This window comes from Chenopodium quinoa, unplaced genomic scaffold (assembly GCF_001683475.1).
Source record: "Chenopodium quinoa cultivar QQ74 unplaced genomic scaffold, ASM168347v1, whole genome shotgun sequence".
Lineage (NCBI taxonomy): Eukaryota > Viridiplantae > Streptophyta > Magnoliopsida > Caryophyllales > Amaranthaceae > Chenopodium > Chenopodium quinoa.
In genome coordinates this window covers 5184151-5202593 of record NW_018743510.1, presented here as the reverse complement: position 1 = coordinate 5202593, position 18443 = coordinate 5184151, and the positions used below count along the sequence as shown (strand labels likewise).

General features: G+C 33.3%; 3 protein-coding genes across 6 annotated transcripts; 1 reads left to right on the top strand and 2 right to left on the bottom strand.

Moving 5' to 3' along the window:
- Positions 1–263: 263 nt before the first annotated feature.
- Positions 264–1451, bottom strand: LOC110739790. The gene is made up of 2 exons (XM_021920273.1): positions 829–1451; positions 264–346 (listed from the first exon to the last, which is right to left on the bottom strand). Exon 1 carries the CDS (start codon positions 1403–1405, stop codon positions 833–835), a length of 573 nt encoding a protein of 190 aa, XP_021775965.1. The 5' UTR covers positions 1406–1451; the 3' UTR covers positions 264–346; positions 829–832.
- On the bottom strand, positions 1420–6386 carry LOC110739831 (protein FAR1-RELATED SEQUENCE 5-like). Its single transcript, XM_021920315.1, has 5 exons — positions 4625–6386; positions 3215–4143; positions 2075–2638; positions 1467–1811; positions 1420–1432 (listed from the first exon to the last, which is right to left on the bottom strand). The coding sequence occupies exons 2-5, from the start codon at positions 3496–3498 to the stop codon at positions 1420–1422; spliced, it is 1206 nt and encodes a 401-aa protein (XP_021776007.1). The 5' UTR covers positions 3499–4143; positions 4625–6386.
- Positions 6387–8307: 1921 nt separating this feature from the next.
- LOC110739788 (transcription factor GTE10-like) lies at positions 8308–17877 on the top strand. 4 transcript variants are annotated; one of them, XM_021920269.1, is made up of 11 exons: positions 8308–8462; positions 8767–10053; positions 10275–10323; positions 10438–10593; positions 15523–15593; positions 15792–15861; positions 16025–16105; positions 16189–16304; positions 16390–16456; positions 16574–16704; positions 17087–17877. In XM_021920269.1, exons 2-11 carry the CDS (start codon positions 8776–8778, stop codon positions 17369–17371), a joined length of 2304 nt encoding a protein of 767 aa, XP_021775961.1. In that variant the 5' UTR covers positions 8308–8462; positions 8767–8775; the 3' UTR covers positions 17372–17877. The 4 variants fall into 4 exon arrangements, with proteins under 4 accessions (XP_021775961.1, XP_021775963.1, XP_021775960.1 ...); XM_021920271.1 differs by having other exon boundaries at positions 8322–8462; positions 8737–10053; positions 10438–10578; XM_021920268.1 differs by having other exon boundaries at positions 8322–8462; positions 8737–10053.
- Positions 17878–18443: the final 566 nt, after the last annotated feature.

Genomic DNA, 18443 nt, shown 5'->3' with positions numbered 1-18443 from the left:
ATAAAGGTATCTAAAATGCTTGTACTATCATTACTCGTAGTTCAAATTGACTTAATAAAACAACTTATAATTACGAAAAGGGGGGAAGATGAAAAGACAGGAGATGTTATAAAACATTATAATCAACTTTAATTAACATAAAAATTGATAAGAAAAACACTAGTAGAGATACTCTGAATAATAATTGGACAAAAAAGAAATAAAAATATATTGTTTCTAAAAGTAAATAAATTGAGTTCTTATATTTTAAGAATTACATGAATAATATTTTACGTGCTAGTAAATGAGATATTGTTTCTAAATATATAACATCTCATGCAACTGGATTAATAGTATATTCACCAACCTGTAAAGAAAAAAAAATAAAACAATATTAGAACATAAGCACATAATTTAGCATTAAAAAATGTTATAACATGCCATTTCTATTAGTTTAGAACACATGATATTATATAGAGTAAAAACTTTAGAACATTTAAAGAAACCTTTAAAACATATAAAGAAAACTTTAGAACATATAAAGAAAATATTTTGAACATAAAGAGAAAAGTTAAAATATAAAGGAAAACTTTAGAACAAAATGAATAACTTTATATTCTAAACATTAGAGCATATTAAATTACACTAAAACAGAAAGAATAAACATTAGAACATAGAGAAAACACTTTAGAACATAGAAAAGTAACTTTAGAACAAAGAGAAAACACTTTAGAACATATTGAATTACTTTAGAACATATATGAATAACTTTATGTTCTAAACTTGCTTAAAACATAATTACTTTAGAACAAAATAAATATAAGAAAATTAAAAATAAAGTTTACTTACAATATCACTTGACTTTTCCAGGGCAATTACGACTATCATGATAACCAAGCTCCCCACATGCTCTACATAATCTCTTCTTCTTTTGACTTTGTTCAATAGACTTTTCTCTGTCACTCTTCATTCTTTTGTCACTATTTGGAACATGAACCTCATTTGGAACATGGACATCATTTGGAACATTTACCTGATTTGGAACATGAACCTGATTTGGAACATGGACATCATTTGGAACATTGACCTGATTTGGAACATGAACCCCCGTGCCTTTGTTCTTCGAAATTTTAGGAGGTTTGATTAAAACATTAGAAGGTAGACTAGCTCCAATAAGCATTTCAATGTCTTTAACTTTGCTCGAAAGATTGTTGCTTCCATTTGTTTTCTTCTGTTCCAAATCTACCCTCATGGCTCGAAGTTTTTTGACAAGATCACTAAGATCATCTTCATTGTTTTGCACTAAACTCACACAAGCATGAATTTCAGACCACAAATCATTTAATAACATTTTCTTATCTACTGCATTAATACATTCCTCCAACACATTACCCTCTAAATCAAAAATGGGCTTCTTATAAGCCATTGTACACCATCTATTTAGAATGTAGGCCTTGGGAATTTTTTCTAACATCCTTGTCTTCCACACCCAAATCATATGCCTACAAGGCACACCATCACGTTCAAATTTTTTACAAAAACACTTGGTATCAAAGGTAGTTGGATCAAAAACAACATCAAAAGTCCTCCTTCTAGTTCCTTCCCTCAAATTGAAAATGTAAAGCTCATTGTCCTTCTTCATCTCCTCAACACCACAATTAAAACATCCAATTTCAAGCTCATATTGAAATTCATAGAAAATTGTTGTTGTAAACAATTCAGAAGCATCTTTCTCTAAAGGAATTGGAGTCTTACACTCCGGACGCTTATTCTTCGAATCATTATCCATTTTATTTTGAGTGTGCCTTTGAGCATCCAATGCACATTCAAACCTATAGAAAATAGAAATTAACTTTAAAACATAGAAGATAATTGTAGAACATAGAGTGAATTACATTAGAACATATAAATATACATGACATGTTTATTATGATCTAAATATTATTAAAACATAAAGAGAAAAAGAAAACATAAAAGAGAATTATAAAATAAATAGTAAAACTATAAAGCATAAAAAGAAAACTTTAGAGCATACAAGGAAAACTTTAGAACATACAGAGTAACTTTAGAACATATATAGACAATTACTTATTACCTCATGTAGAACTCAATCAAAGTGAGATGGGGATTTGTGAACATAGTGAAAAAATTATTTTCACTTTCTGATCTAGATGTGGTTCTCATAATGCCACCCAAAAATAAATCTCTGAAATACGCTGGAATCCACATATCACGTATGTTGTACATGTATGCCAACCATTCATGATCGTTCAAATGGAATTCTGAAATAACTTTGTTCCACTTTTCTTCAAATTCTGCCGGCTCAATCTCTAAATGCCAAACACATGAACACAGTTTTTTCAAGAAATCAGTGTCTTGGGCAATCGCCCGACCTACTTTTTCAGGCACCTTTTTCATAATATGCCACATACAAAACCTATGTTCTGTAGTTTGAAAAACATTACGAACAACAACTTTCATTGCAGGGTCTTGATCGGTAATCAAACACACAGGCTCGTTATTTCCCATTGCTTTAAGAAAAGTTTTGAAAACCCATTCAAAAGATGATATATCCTCATGAGCTACAAAAGAAGCCGCAAAAGTAACACATTTTTTATGATGATCAACTCCAGTAAATGGACCAAAGATCATATTATATCTGTAACATACACAAATTATTTATGCAGAAAATAGAGGTAAACTTTAGAACATAGAGGTAAATTGTAGAACATAGAGGTATACTTTAGAACATTAAGGATAAACTTTAGAGGATAGTAATTTAATTTAATTATTAAACGTGGCAGTAATATAGTTGTTTTAAAACATAATGAATTACTCTAAAACATAAACACTAAACTAAAAATATACAATGTAGCTTTAAAAACTTATAAGTAAACTTTAGAACATATAGACATAATGTTTAGAACATGATGGATATTAGTTTAGAACACAAAGAATAAAGTGTAAAACACAAAAGCATAATGTTTAAAGCATAAAAGCATGATGGATATATTTTAAAGCATAAGGTAGAACATTAGCAATATATGTTTAGAACATAAGGCATACATAGTTTAGAACATAAAGAATATTTGTTTAGAACATCAAAACATGATGGATATTTGTTTAGGAACACAAGGCATGATATTTAGAATATAAGAACATATGTTTAAAAAATTAATATGTAAAAGTAAAATATTAATTACATTATGAAAGAAATTTATATTTAAAACATCACCTGTTTGTTTTGAATGTGGTATCAAAAGAAACCATATCACCAAAAAGTGCATAATTTTTTCGACAGATTGGATCAGCCCATAAAGCTCTACAAAGTCTATCTTCTTCATCAACATCATAGGAAAAAAAAAATGCACTCCAGAGCAATTTCTTATTTTGAAAATTATCCACAAACATTTGGGCATCTGATCCATCAATAAAAGCCTTCAAATCTCTATAAAAATTTTTGAAATCTTGTTTAGATGCACCAACATTATCATGTGATCCAGCTAATTCTTTCATCATAGTATAAGACCTCACAGGACCAACATTTACCTGTTAGAAAAAAAAAATATTACTAAGATTAAGAATTAACTTTAGAACATAGTAAATCAAAACAAAAAAAAACATTATTTAGTACATAAAAATAAATCACCTTTGAATTATCAATAATCAACTTTTTATGCATAATATGCATTTTTCTATTATCCTTCTGAAATTTTGCACAACTTGGAGTATATAAAGGATGATTATGTTCTTCTTTGAAATGAGTTACAACATACTTTCCAGCATCATATCTCATACATATGTGAGCATTGCATCCTACACGAGTGACTAAACGTTTCCTAGTAATACGAACTTTTCCTTCTTCATAAACTGTTTGTTGAGCAATAGGTTTTCTTATTGCCCTAAAACCTTCCTTATTGCAAACTCCATATTGAAAAGCAATTATATCTTTGCTATTCTTCTTCCTTTTAGTAGTAGATTTCCTAGAAGTAAACCCAGCGGCATTTGCATATGCTTTATAAAAACTAAGACCCTCTTCAGGATCTTTAAATATCATCCCCAAACTGGGTTTTAACTCCTCGGGAACACTTGGAATCCATTCCTTAGTGGTACCACCAGGGCTAAATGATCCAACAACCTCTAGAGTACGATAAATATCACCAACTGCATTAGAACATGAAAGTAAACATTAGAACATAAAAATAAACTTTATAATATAAAGAGAAAGATACATAAAAAACTTTAGAACATACAGAGAAAACTTTAGAACATCAAAGATAAACTTTAGAACATCAAGGATAAACTTTAGAACATATAAAATCAGGGACATACTTATAACATAGTGAATTACTTTATAACATACATAATAAAATTTACAATAAAGTGAAAAAATTAAACTAGAAGGTTAACTTTAGAACATACAATGAAAGTAAACATTAGAACATAAAAAGTAAAATTTAAAATTAGAAGGTAAACTTTAGAACATAGAATGAAAGTTTTAGAATATAAAGAGAGAGATATATAGAAAACTTTAGAACATACAGAGAAAACTTCAGAACATTACAGATAAATGTTAGAACATAGTAAAGAAACTTTAGAACATGTAAGTAAATTGAAATTAAAACATTGAAAACAATAAAATTACCTGAATGAGTAACACAGGAAGAAGGATAATTAGGTTGCACACCATCTAAATCCATCAATATGCATAAACCTATTTTGAAAAACACAAATTGTAGCAAAAAAGCAACCAGAAATTAAAATCCATTAAAAATCAAAAATCTGGAAAACAAAATAGGATAAAATCGAAAACGATGTTGAAAAACTCAAGCAAAGGAAAAAAACAGAAAAATCTGGAAATAAAAAATCTGGAAATAAGCAAAGGAAATAAAATCTAGAAATAAAATTTGGAAAAATCTGGAAATTGAAGAAGAAAAAGAAAACTAGAAAACGAAATTGATGAAATTAATGAAAAAACTCAAACAATGCTCTACCCGTTGAGCTAGTAGGCTAATGTATATAAAACACTTGAACTAGAGGAAAAACTACTAACAACTATATGAGATAATCACAAAAGTAATTTTTTTTTGTTTAATCATATCCTTTTGCACTTCTAAACACTATCTTTAGCATCGTTTATTGTAATTTGATGATCGATTACTTGCATTAAGGTGGGTTCATTATATTGGCTATATAATCAATCTATCATTAGTAGTCCTTTAAAGCAAAAGTTATCCCAAGTTAAGACTAGTGCTAATTAAACAAGCTTTGACAAACATGCTAAGATTGTCTACTTTAGAACACAATGAATTACTTTAGAACATAAAGAGTAAACTTAATATATGCTAAATAAAAGTTTAGAACATGCTAAGATAGTTAAATAATAGTTTAGAATATAATGAATTACTTTAGAACACAAAGAGTAAACTTTATAACATAGATGGAAAATTTTAGAACATAGAAGGAAAACTTTAGAACATCTTGAATTATTTTAGAACATAATGAATTACTTTATGTTCTAAATTTCCTTATAACATAGTGAATTATGTTCTAAATTTGATTTGCTTAGAACGTAGTAAATTACTTTATGTTCTAAATTTGTTTAGAACATAGCTATGTTCTAAATTTGCTTTTACTTAGAACATAGTGAACTATATAAAATCTAGAAATAATAAAATTAAAAAAAAAAAAGGAAAAGGAAAAAACCACCACCACCCTTTTCCTCTTCCCAGCCACCAAATTCGCCGCCATCGCTACCCTAGCCGCCACCTAACCTTTCTCTACCCAGCCAACCCTAACCTCGCCGGTGAACAGATCCCCTGTGCCGGGGACCCACCCAGCCTCCCCACCCCCCTTTTTCCTTTTTCCTTTTTCCTTTTGAGAAAAAATTAACGCATCAAAATCGCAGCATACACAAATCGCAAAAAGCTGGAAAATTTTGAGAAAAAATCGCAGCAAATAAAACAGCATCGAAATCGCAAAAGAAAACCGAACAAAAAAAATCAAAATAAGAACAAACAATTCGAACAATCAAACAATCGAATTGATAAATAATCGAGCAAAATAAATATACATCGAATAGAAAATCGCCAAAAACAAAATCGAATAGAAAATTCGCAAAAAATCGCAAAAATATTGACGAAAACATGAATTAATCAGTAAAAATCGAACATAAATCGCAGCAAAAATTGAGAAATAAACGCATCAAAATCGCAGCATACAAATCGCAAAAATCAGGGAAATATTTGAGAAAAAATCGCATAAAAACGCAACAAAATCACATCAAATTGCAGCAAAAAATCGCATCAAAATCGCATAAAATTCGTAGCAAAATCGCAGCAAAATATTCGCTAAACAATATTGAGAACAATTACATAGAAAATGCTCAAAATAATCGCATGAAATTAATCGCATCAAAATTGCATGAAAAATCATTAAATTTAAAACAAATCTGATTATAAAATTAATAAACTTACAATAATTAATCCAAAATCTGTGAAAATATCGTGATGAATTTGATGAACTTTCGCCAATCTGTTGAATTGAGGAGAGGGAGAAAGCAAGAATTTTAGAGAGAGAAAGCTGAGAGTTGAGAAACATAAAATAACTAGATGAAGGAAGAGGAAAAAGAATTTGAATAAACTCCTTCAAATTACAAAAATGTCATTACTAATCATTCATTTTGAGCGGTCAGATCAAGCTAATTCCACGGTCCAGATTAGTTCTTATATATAATGGGTTCTTATATAGAGGAGGGTTCTTATATGAGCCTTCCTCTATATATATATATATATATATATATATATATATATATATATATATATATATATATATATATATATATATATAATACATAAAATTAGTTTTGTGTCCCGGGATGCCCAGGTTGTTTATTAAATTTTAGGATAAACATTTTAGCTTGAATGTTAAACCGGTCATATAATCACTTTTGATAATGCAGGATATATATTTAGACATGCGATATTATACTTAAATTATTTTTTACTAAATTGAAAGTATTTTTACCGATTAAAACTTATTTTTTACTAATTCTCTATTATTTTGAATATATTATAAATGGATCTTATTTTAAAGAACTTTTTTAAATAAATTTTATGATGGAAATAGAACCGGGTTATTAGTTTTTTATTAAAAGTTATGATTAGTTTTCTATAAATGAAATATTAGTAGTGTATCGATAATAAAACTCTATACAACATTTTTATCTTCAAAAATCTATCCAATATTCAATTATTTAGCATCATATGTGTCACAATAATACCTATTTGTCCGTTTGTCGCCTACGTGGCACGACACTTGGTGAAAAATTTGAATGCCAAGTGTCGATGTCTCGTGACCTGGGTGCGAGACCGACTTTATTTGTTAGTGATATCATATGATATGATATTAGATTTAGGATTTTCCCTATAAATTTTTTATCTTTCATTTGAAAGAGTTTTTCTTTTTTTGGGTCTTAGCAGTTTGTCTTGATTTTATCTTATTTACTTTGGTGTTGTTTTTATTTATTAGGATATATTTGTTAATTTAATTCGGTTAGTAGATGATAGATTAACTTTAAAGCTCATATTTGCAAAATATTATCGAATTAGTTTCCTAGTTGTATTAGATCGTGGTCTGCACGATTTTAAGCTAATTATTTAGGTTATAAATACGTGGTTAAGAATTAATTAAAAAAAAAAATTAGTTTTAAGCGTTTGTTAATTGATGAGCGTAAGAGCTATCTAGGTTGGGAGATTTTTCTGTGTGGCCAACTGTGTGGCCGAGGTTACTTAAGTTACTCGGTCAGGTGTTACTCAAGTAACCCCTGACTGAACTCCTCAAGTAATTCCTGACCGAGTAACCCCTGACTAAGCGAGTACCCCCTGACCGAGTAACCCTGATCGACTAACCGCTGAGCAAGTAACCCCTCAAGTAGCCCTGACTGAACCTCTCAAGTAACCCTTGACCGAGTAACACGATGTGACCAGCCATATATAAAAATTTATGAGCTAGGTTTAGTTATTGAACTGATGTAGAAAGTGAAATTGCATCAATTATGTTGGAGGCTATTTAGCTTTTCCCAATTACACAAGATGGGATGAACAAAAGGAATTATTAACATTAGAATAGAGTAAAGATTTTAATAAAAAATGAAGTTTCTATCTTCATAGTTCGATTAGTTTCCCTACTTCAAAACCAAATTTAACACTTTCTTTCCTTAGTTTTCTCTACCTATTTTCTTCCCTTTTTTTTTTCTTTTTCTTTTTCACTTTTTATGCTAATAAATTTCATTCCTTTATTACGAAAATGCCCCTATTATTTGTGAAGAGTATAACAACTGTTATTGAATAAAAACGACTCCGTTTTCCGCTGCGTCGCTGCACCCCTCTCCCCTTTCTCTCTCTCCTCCATTGAAGCGAACTCTGAATTCTCCATTGAAGCGGCTTCTAAGCTTTCTTTCCTCCATTGGAGCAGCTTCTGAGGTAAGATATCTTTTTGTTCTTTTCGTTAATAATCGAATATTAAATAAATTCAAAATCTTGAATTGTATTTCAATTTAAATTTTAGTATAGTCAATTTAGGGTTCTTCCAAGGTGAATAATTGAACTATTGATTATGATTGCTGAAGTTATTAAAGATTATAATGAGCGATTTCGTTGCTAGAATTTTGATGTGAATTTGAGCGAGAAGAATTTAGGGCGATTTTTCGAGCCGAATTTGATAATTGAGTCAAATCTGGTTGCTAATGTGTTGCAGGATTTTGATTATATAACCCTTTAATGTTAGGTCAGAATTATGAAAAAAATGAAAATGGACCTGTTTTCCATGGGCCCAGGGCGCCCGCCCGTCATGCCCTGGCTTAGGGACGGTCCTGAATATCGGCATGCTGTGGAAACCACGGCCGAGTCAGAGGGTTTTGGGAGTTCGGGTCGGGTAGACACGGAGATGACGCTTTCTGAGGATTCGTGTTCTCCAAAGAGGAAGCGTATCAGTTTAAATGGGGATAGTCATGATCAGTTTGGGGTTCCTATGCAAGTTTTGTCATTTTCGAAGATGTCGAGATTAGAAAGGAAGGATTTGGAGGTTCGGTTGAGGAGGGAGCTTGAAGAGATTCGGATTTTACAGAGGAGAGTTGCATCGTTTAGTACAAGTGCTGCTGTTTTATCACCAGCGAGTGACATTCGTAGTTGTAGTGATGGGCAGAAGAGGCCTCCACTTGAGAATCCTCTAAGACGGCCTGAGCATCCAGTTCAGGGGAAGAAACAGCCTGTAGGTCGTAATGGTGCTCGTGTGAAAAAGGGGTTTTCTAAACAAGTTGATCCTCCAAAGCAAGTCACATCAGTAAATACAGCTAACCCTATGCTGATGAAGCGATGCGAAAACCTCTTGAGTTGGTTGATGGGACATCAGTATGGTTGGGTTTTTAATGAACCTGTTGATGTTGTCAAGCTAAATATTCCTGATTATTATACTGTGATAAAGCATCCCATGGATTTTAGTACAATCAGAAACAAGTTATCTAGAGGGGAATACACTAATCCATTGGGCTTTGCTTCGGATGTTAGGCTTACTTTTTCAAATGCGTTGACATACAATCCACCTGGAAATGATGTTAATTTCATGGCCGATGCACTTAGTAAATCTTTTGAACAGAGGTGGAGAGTAATTGAGAAAAAGATCCCAACCAATACAGATGCTCAGGTATTGCCTTCACACTTAAATGCCCCCATACGAAATGAACCAACAGCCCATCATATTCCACCTTCTAAGAAAAAGAAGGTTGCTCCTGTGGGATATGTAGGGAAGTCAGAGCCTGTTAAGAAGGTCATGACAGTTGATGAGAGACATAAATTGAGCACGGAATTAGAGGCATTAATTACTGAATTGCCAGATACTATAATCGAATTCTTGAAAGAAAATAGTTCTGGTGATGGGCAAGATGGTGAGGAGGAGATTGAAATTGATATTGATGCTCTCAGTGATGATGTGCTGTTTAAGCTACGAAAGTTGTTAGATGACTTCCTGTTGGAGAAAAAGAAGAATGAGGCAAGGGCTGAGCCCTGCGAAATGGAGGTACTTCTTTATGATGTATCCTATTTGTGGGTTCAAATTCTTTATTTACTATTTTTTTTTTCTTTTTTGGAAAGAGCTTACTCCTAGTTTCTCCCCCTGTCATGTGTTTGTGACTTATGACAGTTATGAGCATCTGATTAAAACACTGACTTTTTGTGCATTTTGTGTAACAACTGCGATGTTTATATGATTTCTTTCTTGATTTCCTCTCTTTGTTTCAGTTACATAATGAGTCCGGGTTTAGCAATTCATCTATTCAAGCTGGAAAAGGTATTTCTGATTCATTTAGAAGGATACTTGGGATAAAATGCTAATATAGGAGTGATTCCTTTGTTTAACTATTTAATTTTCTTTATTTGTTGCTCCGGATGGTTCATGTCTCAGGCAATGATGCAGTTGATGAGGAAATTGATATTGGAGGTAGTGATCATCCTATTTCAAGCATCCCTCCAGTAGAGACAGAGAAAGATACAGCCAATAAGAACAATAGATGCGGTAGTCCTACCAGTTCCAGCAGTGACTCAGGTTCATCATCTAGTGGTTGGTCCTTTAGTCAACCTTTTTGCTTTGATTCCTTTTCAAGAGGTCTTTATTGTATATAATTGACAGTTATGAATGGCTGTACTTTCCCATACGTCCATAGAATTATTTGGCTAAAACCGGCAAGCCTTCGTGGCTTTGTTTATGCTTGCATTGTATTTATAACCATATTCTTGACCTACTCCATCCTTTTTTCTAAATCTTATTTATTTATTTATTTTAGGCTTTTCCACATATATTAAGAAAACTAGTCAGGTGGCCTTTAAATTAGTTAAATGTGTGCTAAATAACAAGATGTACAGAGCGATAAAAAGGTAGTAAGATAACATTAGGATGTATGAGTATATGAATTGCTTATTAACTAAAGTAGTAGGAATGTAGGATGGCTTTTCTTGATTATGTATAATTTCTAGCTTCTAATTTACGGGTAACATAGTACAACCTCCTATTCTAACAATTTTTTAACATTTATTGTTTGCATAATAATTAATGCAATTGGAAAGAGACGTTGATGTGGTGAATGGGTGAAAGAAAAAGGTGGATAATCTAAAAGGTGAATGGGTGTACAAAAAAGGTCAGTAAAGTAAGAGAGAATGAGTGAAACAATGTAAATATTATAGGGTTTAAGGTTTAAGGTAATAAGGATTTGTTCTCGTCACCATATTTATGGTGTTCTTATTTAAATTTTTAAAGTTCTAGTTTGGTTTTGTCTTTGATCAGAGTTATTATCTTTATGATATTGTTTGATTTGATGCGAATTTTTCTGGATGTGGTCCAATTTTAATATGAACAAGTGATAAGAATGAGGTGAAGAGAATACAATAAAGTTAAAATGTTGAGAACTTTTTGAAATGGACGAAAAATATAAAGTTGTGAAATCTTCAGAAAGGAGGCAGTATAATTTGGACTTAGTAACATAAAATTCGAAAACTTTCATAAAGGAGGTAGTATAATTTGGACTTAGTTATAGGATACTAAAATAATAATACTCTATTCTGAATATGGGATGTGATATTTATTTATCCATGTGTGAGGTGGAACTCATTTTTATCATTGCTAATGCTTGCTTTGCATTCCATAAGATTTCATTTGATTCCATGGGGTTCCCTTTTGAGACTCAGAATGACCACCTTCATAGCTACTTTTTTTTAACTACAATTTAATGCATGTCTTTTGTCCACCTTCTTCCTTCTTTTTGGGAAATGTTTTCATGCCGCTGTGTCTTTGTGAGTATGTGGAGGAAGAGTGGAGTTATATCTGGATATTGTTGCCTTTTGATAGTCATTTGGCTCTGGAATGGAATAGATTGGTAACTAATACCTTACCTTGCTAAATTGTTTGGTTTGAAACTTGAATGGACATATACTTAGAGTGGAATGGATTTAGAGTCATAGGGGTGAGGTGGGTATGATAGTTGGGGGTTGGAATGGAGTTTGATACAACTGCTATGAGGTTCCATGGCAGATAATGCTCAATCAATCATTAGAATGTTGTCTACTCTATTCCAATGTGTCAAACACTCAAACCAAACACCCCTTTAATATGTTTCACGTATTGGGCAGTTATCGCTGAGTTCTTGCTAGTAGCTTCATTGCATATATCATTACTTCCCTGGAACTCTAGGAGGGTCACTGTGCCTGTATGGCAATGATTTAGAAGCTTTTGTCAGATGTGCAGGTTACTGAATTACTGGTATATGACTCGGTCAATGTTAAACTTCTGTACATTTGTTAAAGCTATTGCTCAACAAGAAGACTCTTTCATTTTGCTCATCATTAAATGCCATTGTGGATGTTGCTGGGCCATGAACGTCTTCAAGAAATTGTACTGGGTTTGTATTTGTTCATGTATCGTCTGGGCAATACCTAAGTGCTATGTGTGGAAACTAATATATATTTCTTCTGGTCTGAGCATGTTTTTTGTACTATTTTGTTGTGTTTGGCTCTGTACATATGCAACTGCTAACTATGTCTAGTTTAATATAATTTTAATTAGGTATGAAATGCCAATGTGTAGTGACCACAGTAATTAGGATAGAGCCTCAGTAGATTCAAAGTCTAAATTTTACTGTCTGATATCCTATTTGAGGATTTTATATGATTTCAATTGTGATTAACCACGATTAAGATCCTTGGTTTCAACACAACACTCCATCTTATTCTTATCAGTCTTTTGAGGGTTTGGTTTTGTTTGGTTGATCTCCCTCAAACTTGCAGTGGACTTTGTATAGGAAAATCTGCTGTAGTTTTGGGGAAGAATGAGTGACTAAAGGCAATTAAGGAAAGAGCAATGGGATGTGAAGTGTGGTTTTTGTATCAATATTGCTTCTAGATATGAGTAGATTTATCTGGATTTAGTTGGAATGACTAATGCTGATGGATCTAGTGAGTGATGGGTGGAAGAGTAGAGAGGTGTGATGTGTGCGTGTGTGTTTTTTTGTTCTTTTTTTTTTTTTTTTTGTGGGGGGAGGGGGAGGGGGAGGTTTAATGTTTTAACTTTATTTTTATGTTTTTTTTCTAAACAAAAGTAGAAACTAATAATTAGCTCTTTGTTGCTATCTTGCTAACATTTTAGTATAATGTCTAACATTAGAACTACTAATTGATCATAGCTGAAAGTGCTGATTCCATCATGTGCCGTGGAATGTATGGATGCATTTGTTGCGGATTGTCATTTTTAGCAGAAAAGCCCTGTCATTATTAGAACAGTGAAATAAAACATATGCTAATCTGCCAGACTCGTACTCTTGATTTATGCTGGGAGAAATCTTGTTTTGACATGGACACAATGATAGTAAAGTTTGACCAACATTAATTGGATGGTCACTTTTATTTGGATGTTGAATGCGATGACATTGACAATCTGTGAAGTACTTTAGCAGTGTACCCTACAGATTTCTTCTTGATCTAATAAGGATGTACGATCCTGATCTATTGCTGAAATTTTCGATTTGGCTTGCTGATGAACTTTTAATTAGCCTGACCATGTCCTGTGGAGTCTTAAGCAGAAAGCTTATTTGGATAATTGTGGCAATAAACCTTGAATAATTAATGGATTGTGAAATATCGGCCCATCTACTGAGTTATCATCTGCAATTGTGATAGGGATAATCAGTCATTGTTTGGGAAGCATATCTATTTTGTAGTACGTCATACTCTGTGGTTTGATTGTGCAAGGAGATAGCTTATGTATCTCTCTTGGAAAGTTGAGTTATACTTGTGCTCCTAGCTTTACTTTCATGTTTCAAAATTTGAAATATGCTTGTGTTGGTGAGTTTACGTGTACTTCTGACTTCTAAGCTTTGTCTTGTGCTAGTGTGTATGGATTTCCTTTGGATTGATGTCATGTTAAGTGGCCCCTTTGTACACGTCTCTACTTTGCCTTTGTGAAATTGTACCCGCACTTTTTTCTTCCGTACAATACGGGAAAAAGTCTACCCAGCTTCCTCATCAGACCAAACTCGTGTGTTTTGAAAGAGTTGAGGTTCTTTAAGGTGTGGGATCTTAGAGCTTACATATGAGACGAGCAAAAGCCACACACCTAGGGGACGAGGAAGAGTTGGCTTTTTTTTCTTTTTTTGAAGTTATACTGGACCATTCTGGGTAATCTGGGCTTAAGCCAGAGACCTTGCCCGAGGAGTACATTAGCACTCACTGATGGAGTCATCCTGAAATCATTATTTCTTTTTTATGAAATTGACCATGGATCATTTCTTTTTTCTTTATTTCATTATTTTTTTGGGGAGTATTGAATACATCCATAATTATGAGCTTCATGTTCCTCCTTCCAAGAGATATGACTAAGCTAGGGCACCCTCTTTTTAGATGTCTATTGCCACTAGTGCTGAAAGATTTTTTGGTCAACATTTCAGCTTTGGATGCCTTTTAGTTTATGTGAAATTGCACACAATTGATGTTTATATTCAATGCTTTCCAAATTTTCAACAGAACTAGGTAATAGCCTTTTTTGTATGCTTAAGATTGAATATTTAGTGACACACACTGGACTCAGATTATTATCTGGTGGAGAAAATAAGACCTGCTTTGGCTTGGTTTTGAGGAATGAGTGTAACGCTGCTAAGTCTCATATCTGATAAATTATGAGAGGTATTATTGATTTGTAAGAGATGTAGCCTAACTAAAATATTTAGGCTTTTTATGGGCCTAGATTTCTCGCCATGGTGGTTGTGCTGTTGTTTTGTTTCTAAAGATTCAATTGTCCAATTTAAGAAGCCAGGAGCTTTTTCTAAACAACTCTGATGGTTCTTATAAATGATGAGAAGAATTATGTATATGATTTTTATGTAACAAACTTGTATTCCATTATAAAGGTACCTTGCTGGTGAAATCTCTGTCTAAAGAAGCATTGTGTATTCCTTTTTTTAGAAGCATACAGACACCAGCTAATTCTAAATCCTTTTTATGTGTGGATTAAGCACTCAACTAGGTGAAGTTGTTGCCCAACTTGTGCTTAAGTCTTTGCAAAATTGATTTCTGATATATTGTTTGGCATAGAGTTTTATTGGTGATTTTATTCTATACATGGTAGCTGCTCTTGGGTGGCTCTCTTTTGTATGTTCAAGTTAAGAGAGTAGATGGTTTCAGTAATTTGTAAAGCTTTCTATATTGTTAAGAAAACTCACATGTAGTGGGGGCGGTCTCAAGCTCACAACCATAGCTATTGGTGCTTCATGATCTGTTGAGAACGGGTGAATATGATTCAATGAGCAACACATATTTGTAGCTTCTAATATTGCGTGGGAAACCGATATTTTGCTTCTGTTAGCTTTTTTCATTCTTTGCATATTTTATCTTTTAATTTACTGTTGAAATTTTTCCTTTGGCTCTTCATCCTATTTACTTTAGTGATAAGAATTTTAATATATGATGCTCTCACCCACGTTAATGTTTTTGCTTCATTAATTTTCAGATTCAGATTCAGGCAGTTCTAGTAGTGAATCTGAAGGCGCAAGAGCTTTACCTCCGGGTAACAAGCTGCAGGTACAATTGTAACAAATATTCTTGTATATTATGATGAATTCTGTGATGGATTCTTCTTATATCCTCATCATTATCTCTTATTGTCATAAAAGTAAAGTCCCTCCCCCCACCCCCCCAAAAAAAAAAAAAAAAAAAATAGAGGGGAAGTTATAGTGAGTTATGTTTTGGTGTACTTATGTCTATTTGCATCATTGGTAGCCAACTTCGGATGCCAAAGAAAATACGGACCAGAATCAAAGTGACATTGATCAGGAAGCTGGGATAAATCGTGAGTATCTACAAGCTTGCATATGTTCCTTTGATAGAAATAGAGTACAAGCTTATGGATATGATGCCCTTTGCAGTTAATTGTGCATTACAGATTTTATTCTTTATTCAGCTCTTATTTTAATCTTTGTATCTTATCTGATGTCTTGATTTTTGTGGCACAGAATCTAGGAGCAGCTTGAGCCAAGTTGAACAGAGTTCCCAGACTAAGCCTCTGTCAATTGAGGTGGATGGTCATAAAGAGGGTAAGCATGAAAATAAATCATGATCAGAAGAGTGTGCTGTTAGTTTGAGTTGCTGTCTTACCCCTTGAGCTGTAACGTTTTAGGGGAGAGTGCTCCATCTGAGAGGCAAGTCTCCCCGGATAAGCTATACCGTGCTGCTTTACTGAGGAGCCGATTTGCTGATACAATCCTCAAAGCTCAAGAAAAGACTCTTGAAAAGGTTCCATGAATGCTTTGCTTTAGTTTATTTTTTTGTGGTTCTATTGTGCTTGGTGTCATATATTGTGATATGCTATTTTATACAGGGTGAAAAGCGTGATCCAGAGAAATTGCGGTTGGAAAGGGAAGAGCTTGAGAGAAGGCAAAGAGAAGGTTTGACACTATTCCTTATATTTTGAGCTTGCCTTACTGGTTTTATCTAGTTTTGGCCTGTGGCCTTTCAGTCTTAATTATGTCATGATAGGTAACTATCTTGTTTATGTCAATCAGAAAAGGCTAGACTACAAGCAGAGGCCAGGGCTGCGGAAGAGGCAAGAAAGAAGGCTGAAGCAGAAGCTGCGGCGGAAGCCAAAAGGAAGAGAGAATTGGAGAGGGAGGCTGCACGTCTTGCTTTGCAGAAGGTACAATGATCATATGTTACATGGTAGCATGTTTGGAAATTTATGCTTTGATGCGTTTAGTTGTGGACGAAATGAACTTGATTCACTTGAAAGTTCTACTTCCTACATCTTGTTTTGTTGGAGGCTTATCACCATTAAGGGTTTGCAGAGTTGTCATGTCTGATTAAATTTTGACCTGCAGTTTCAAAGATATCGTATGCCTACAATTGCAAAAGCTCTTATGTCTTATGTCTATGCTGCATATATTATATGACTAAGTGCCTAGCATGTCATAACTGAAAAAAAAAAATAGTATTTTCCAATTCTACTGTAATTCATTTAGCTCTGAAAATTCCTGTTTTTTTTTTTTGTTCAATCACGTGATCCTTTTGGCGTCATACAGATGGAGAAAACAGTGGATATCAATGAAAATTGTCAGTTCATGGAGGATCTTGAGATGCTCAGTGCTGCTCCTCCTGATGATCTGTCTAGTTTTATGGGTGATACAAGCCCAAATGATTCTCAAAATGGCGGTCTGGGTAGTTTCAGATTCAGGGGAAATAGCAACCCCTTGGAACAACTTGGGTTATACAGAAAAGATGACGATGAAGAGGAGGAGGAGGTTGAGGCCCCGCAAGATGCTCCAGATCCAGCAGCAAACGATGTAGAGGAGGGGGAAATCGATTGACTAAGACCTTAATTTCTTCCCAAGCGTGCCAGTATTTCTAACTCAAATGGAGAACTGATTTCCATAGGATGTTGGGATATGGTTCGTTCATTTGTCTATCTCTGCTTTGGAGCTTTTCATGAACATCAAATGAAGCAGAGTTTAGCTCGTGAATAGTTCAGCTATGACGCCCTTGGATAATCTTGGTTTAGCTTCGATTTTACAGTGTAGGAGGTTATTTGTCATTTGTGCAAAAACCTACATAAAAAGTAAGCTGTGGCATTCATTGTCAGGGTGAAGGTAGCTCAGTTAATCAGGCTTTTTTTGCCCTTTATTTTTCCTGTAAAAAAGCAAAATTATTTTGTAACGTGAACCATGGCACTGCTCCAGAATCAGGGGTTGTTAGTACATGTTTGGCACTGCATTAGAATCAGGGTTTAGTACATGCATGCCTGCTCTATAACTGTGGGACTTAATTTGTCGAACCTTAATTGTTCATACACTCAGGCACTCAGCAAACAGAAGAATGAGGCATTTATAATGGATACTTGGTGAATGTCTCGCGTTATGACATGGGTAGCTGGTTATGTACTTTACTTTGAATATCATATTGTAGTGTTTACATATTTGTTAGACAAATTTATCATAATCTATTTTAAAATAATTATAGGAAAATTTGTATTTTACCACACACAAACTCACTTTTTGAATTTACCTACATAAAAAAATTTATTTTAAAATACCACTTAAAAAAGACAAAAAAAAATTAGATTTTGTTATAAAATAAAGGGAATAGAAGAGAGATTGAGAGAGAATTAATGTATTTTTTTTCCATATGAGGGGATATATATACATACAATATAATTAGGGTTTACTTGGGTAACAATAAATCCTAAATCTAGAATATTTTGGATAATACAAGAAGGATAATGGGCATCTACCCAATATTTCATAACACTCCCCCTTGGATGTCCATTATTGAAAAGTGTGCCTCGTTAAAACCTTGATAGGAAAAACCCTATGGGATAAAAACCTAATGAAGGAAAAAGAGTACAATATTCTTCGAAATACGCTTGAGATGCTGCCTCATTAA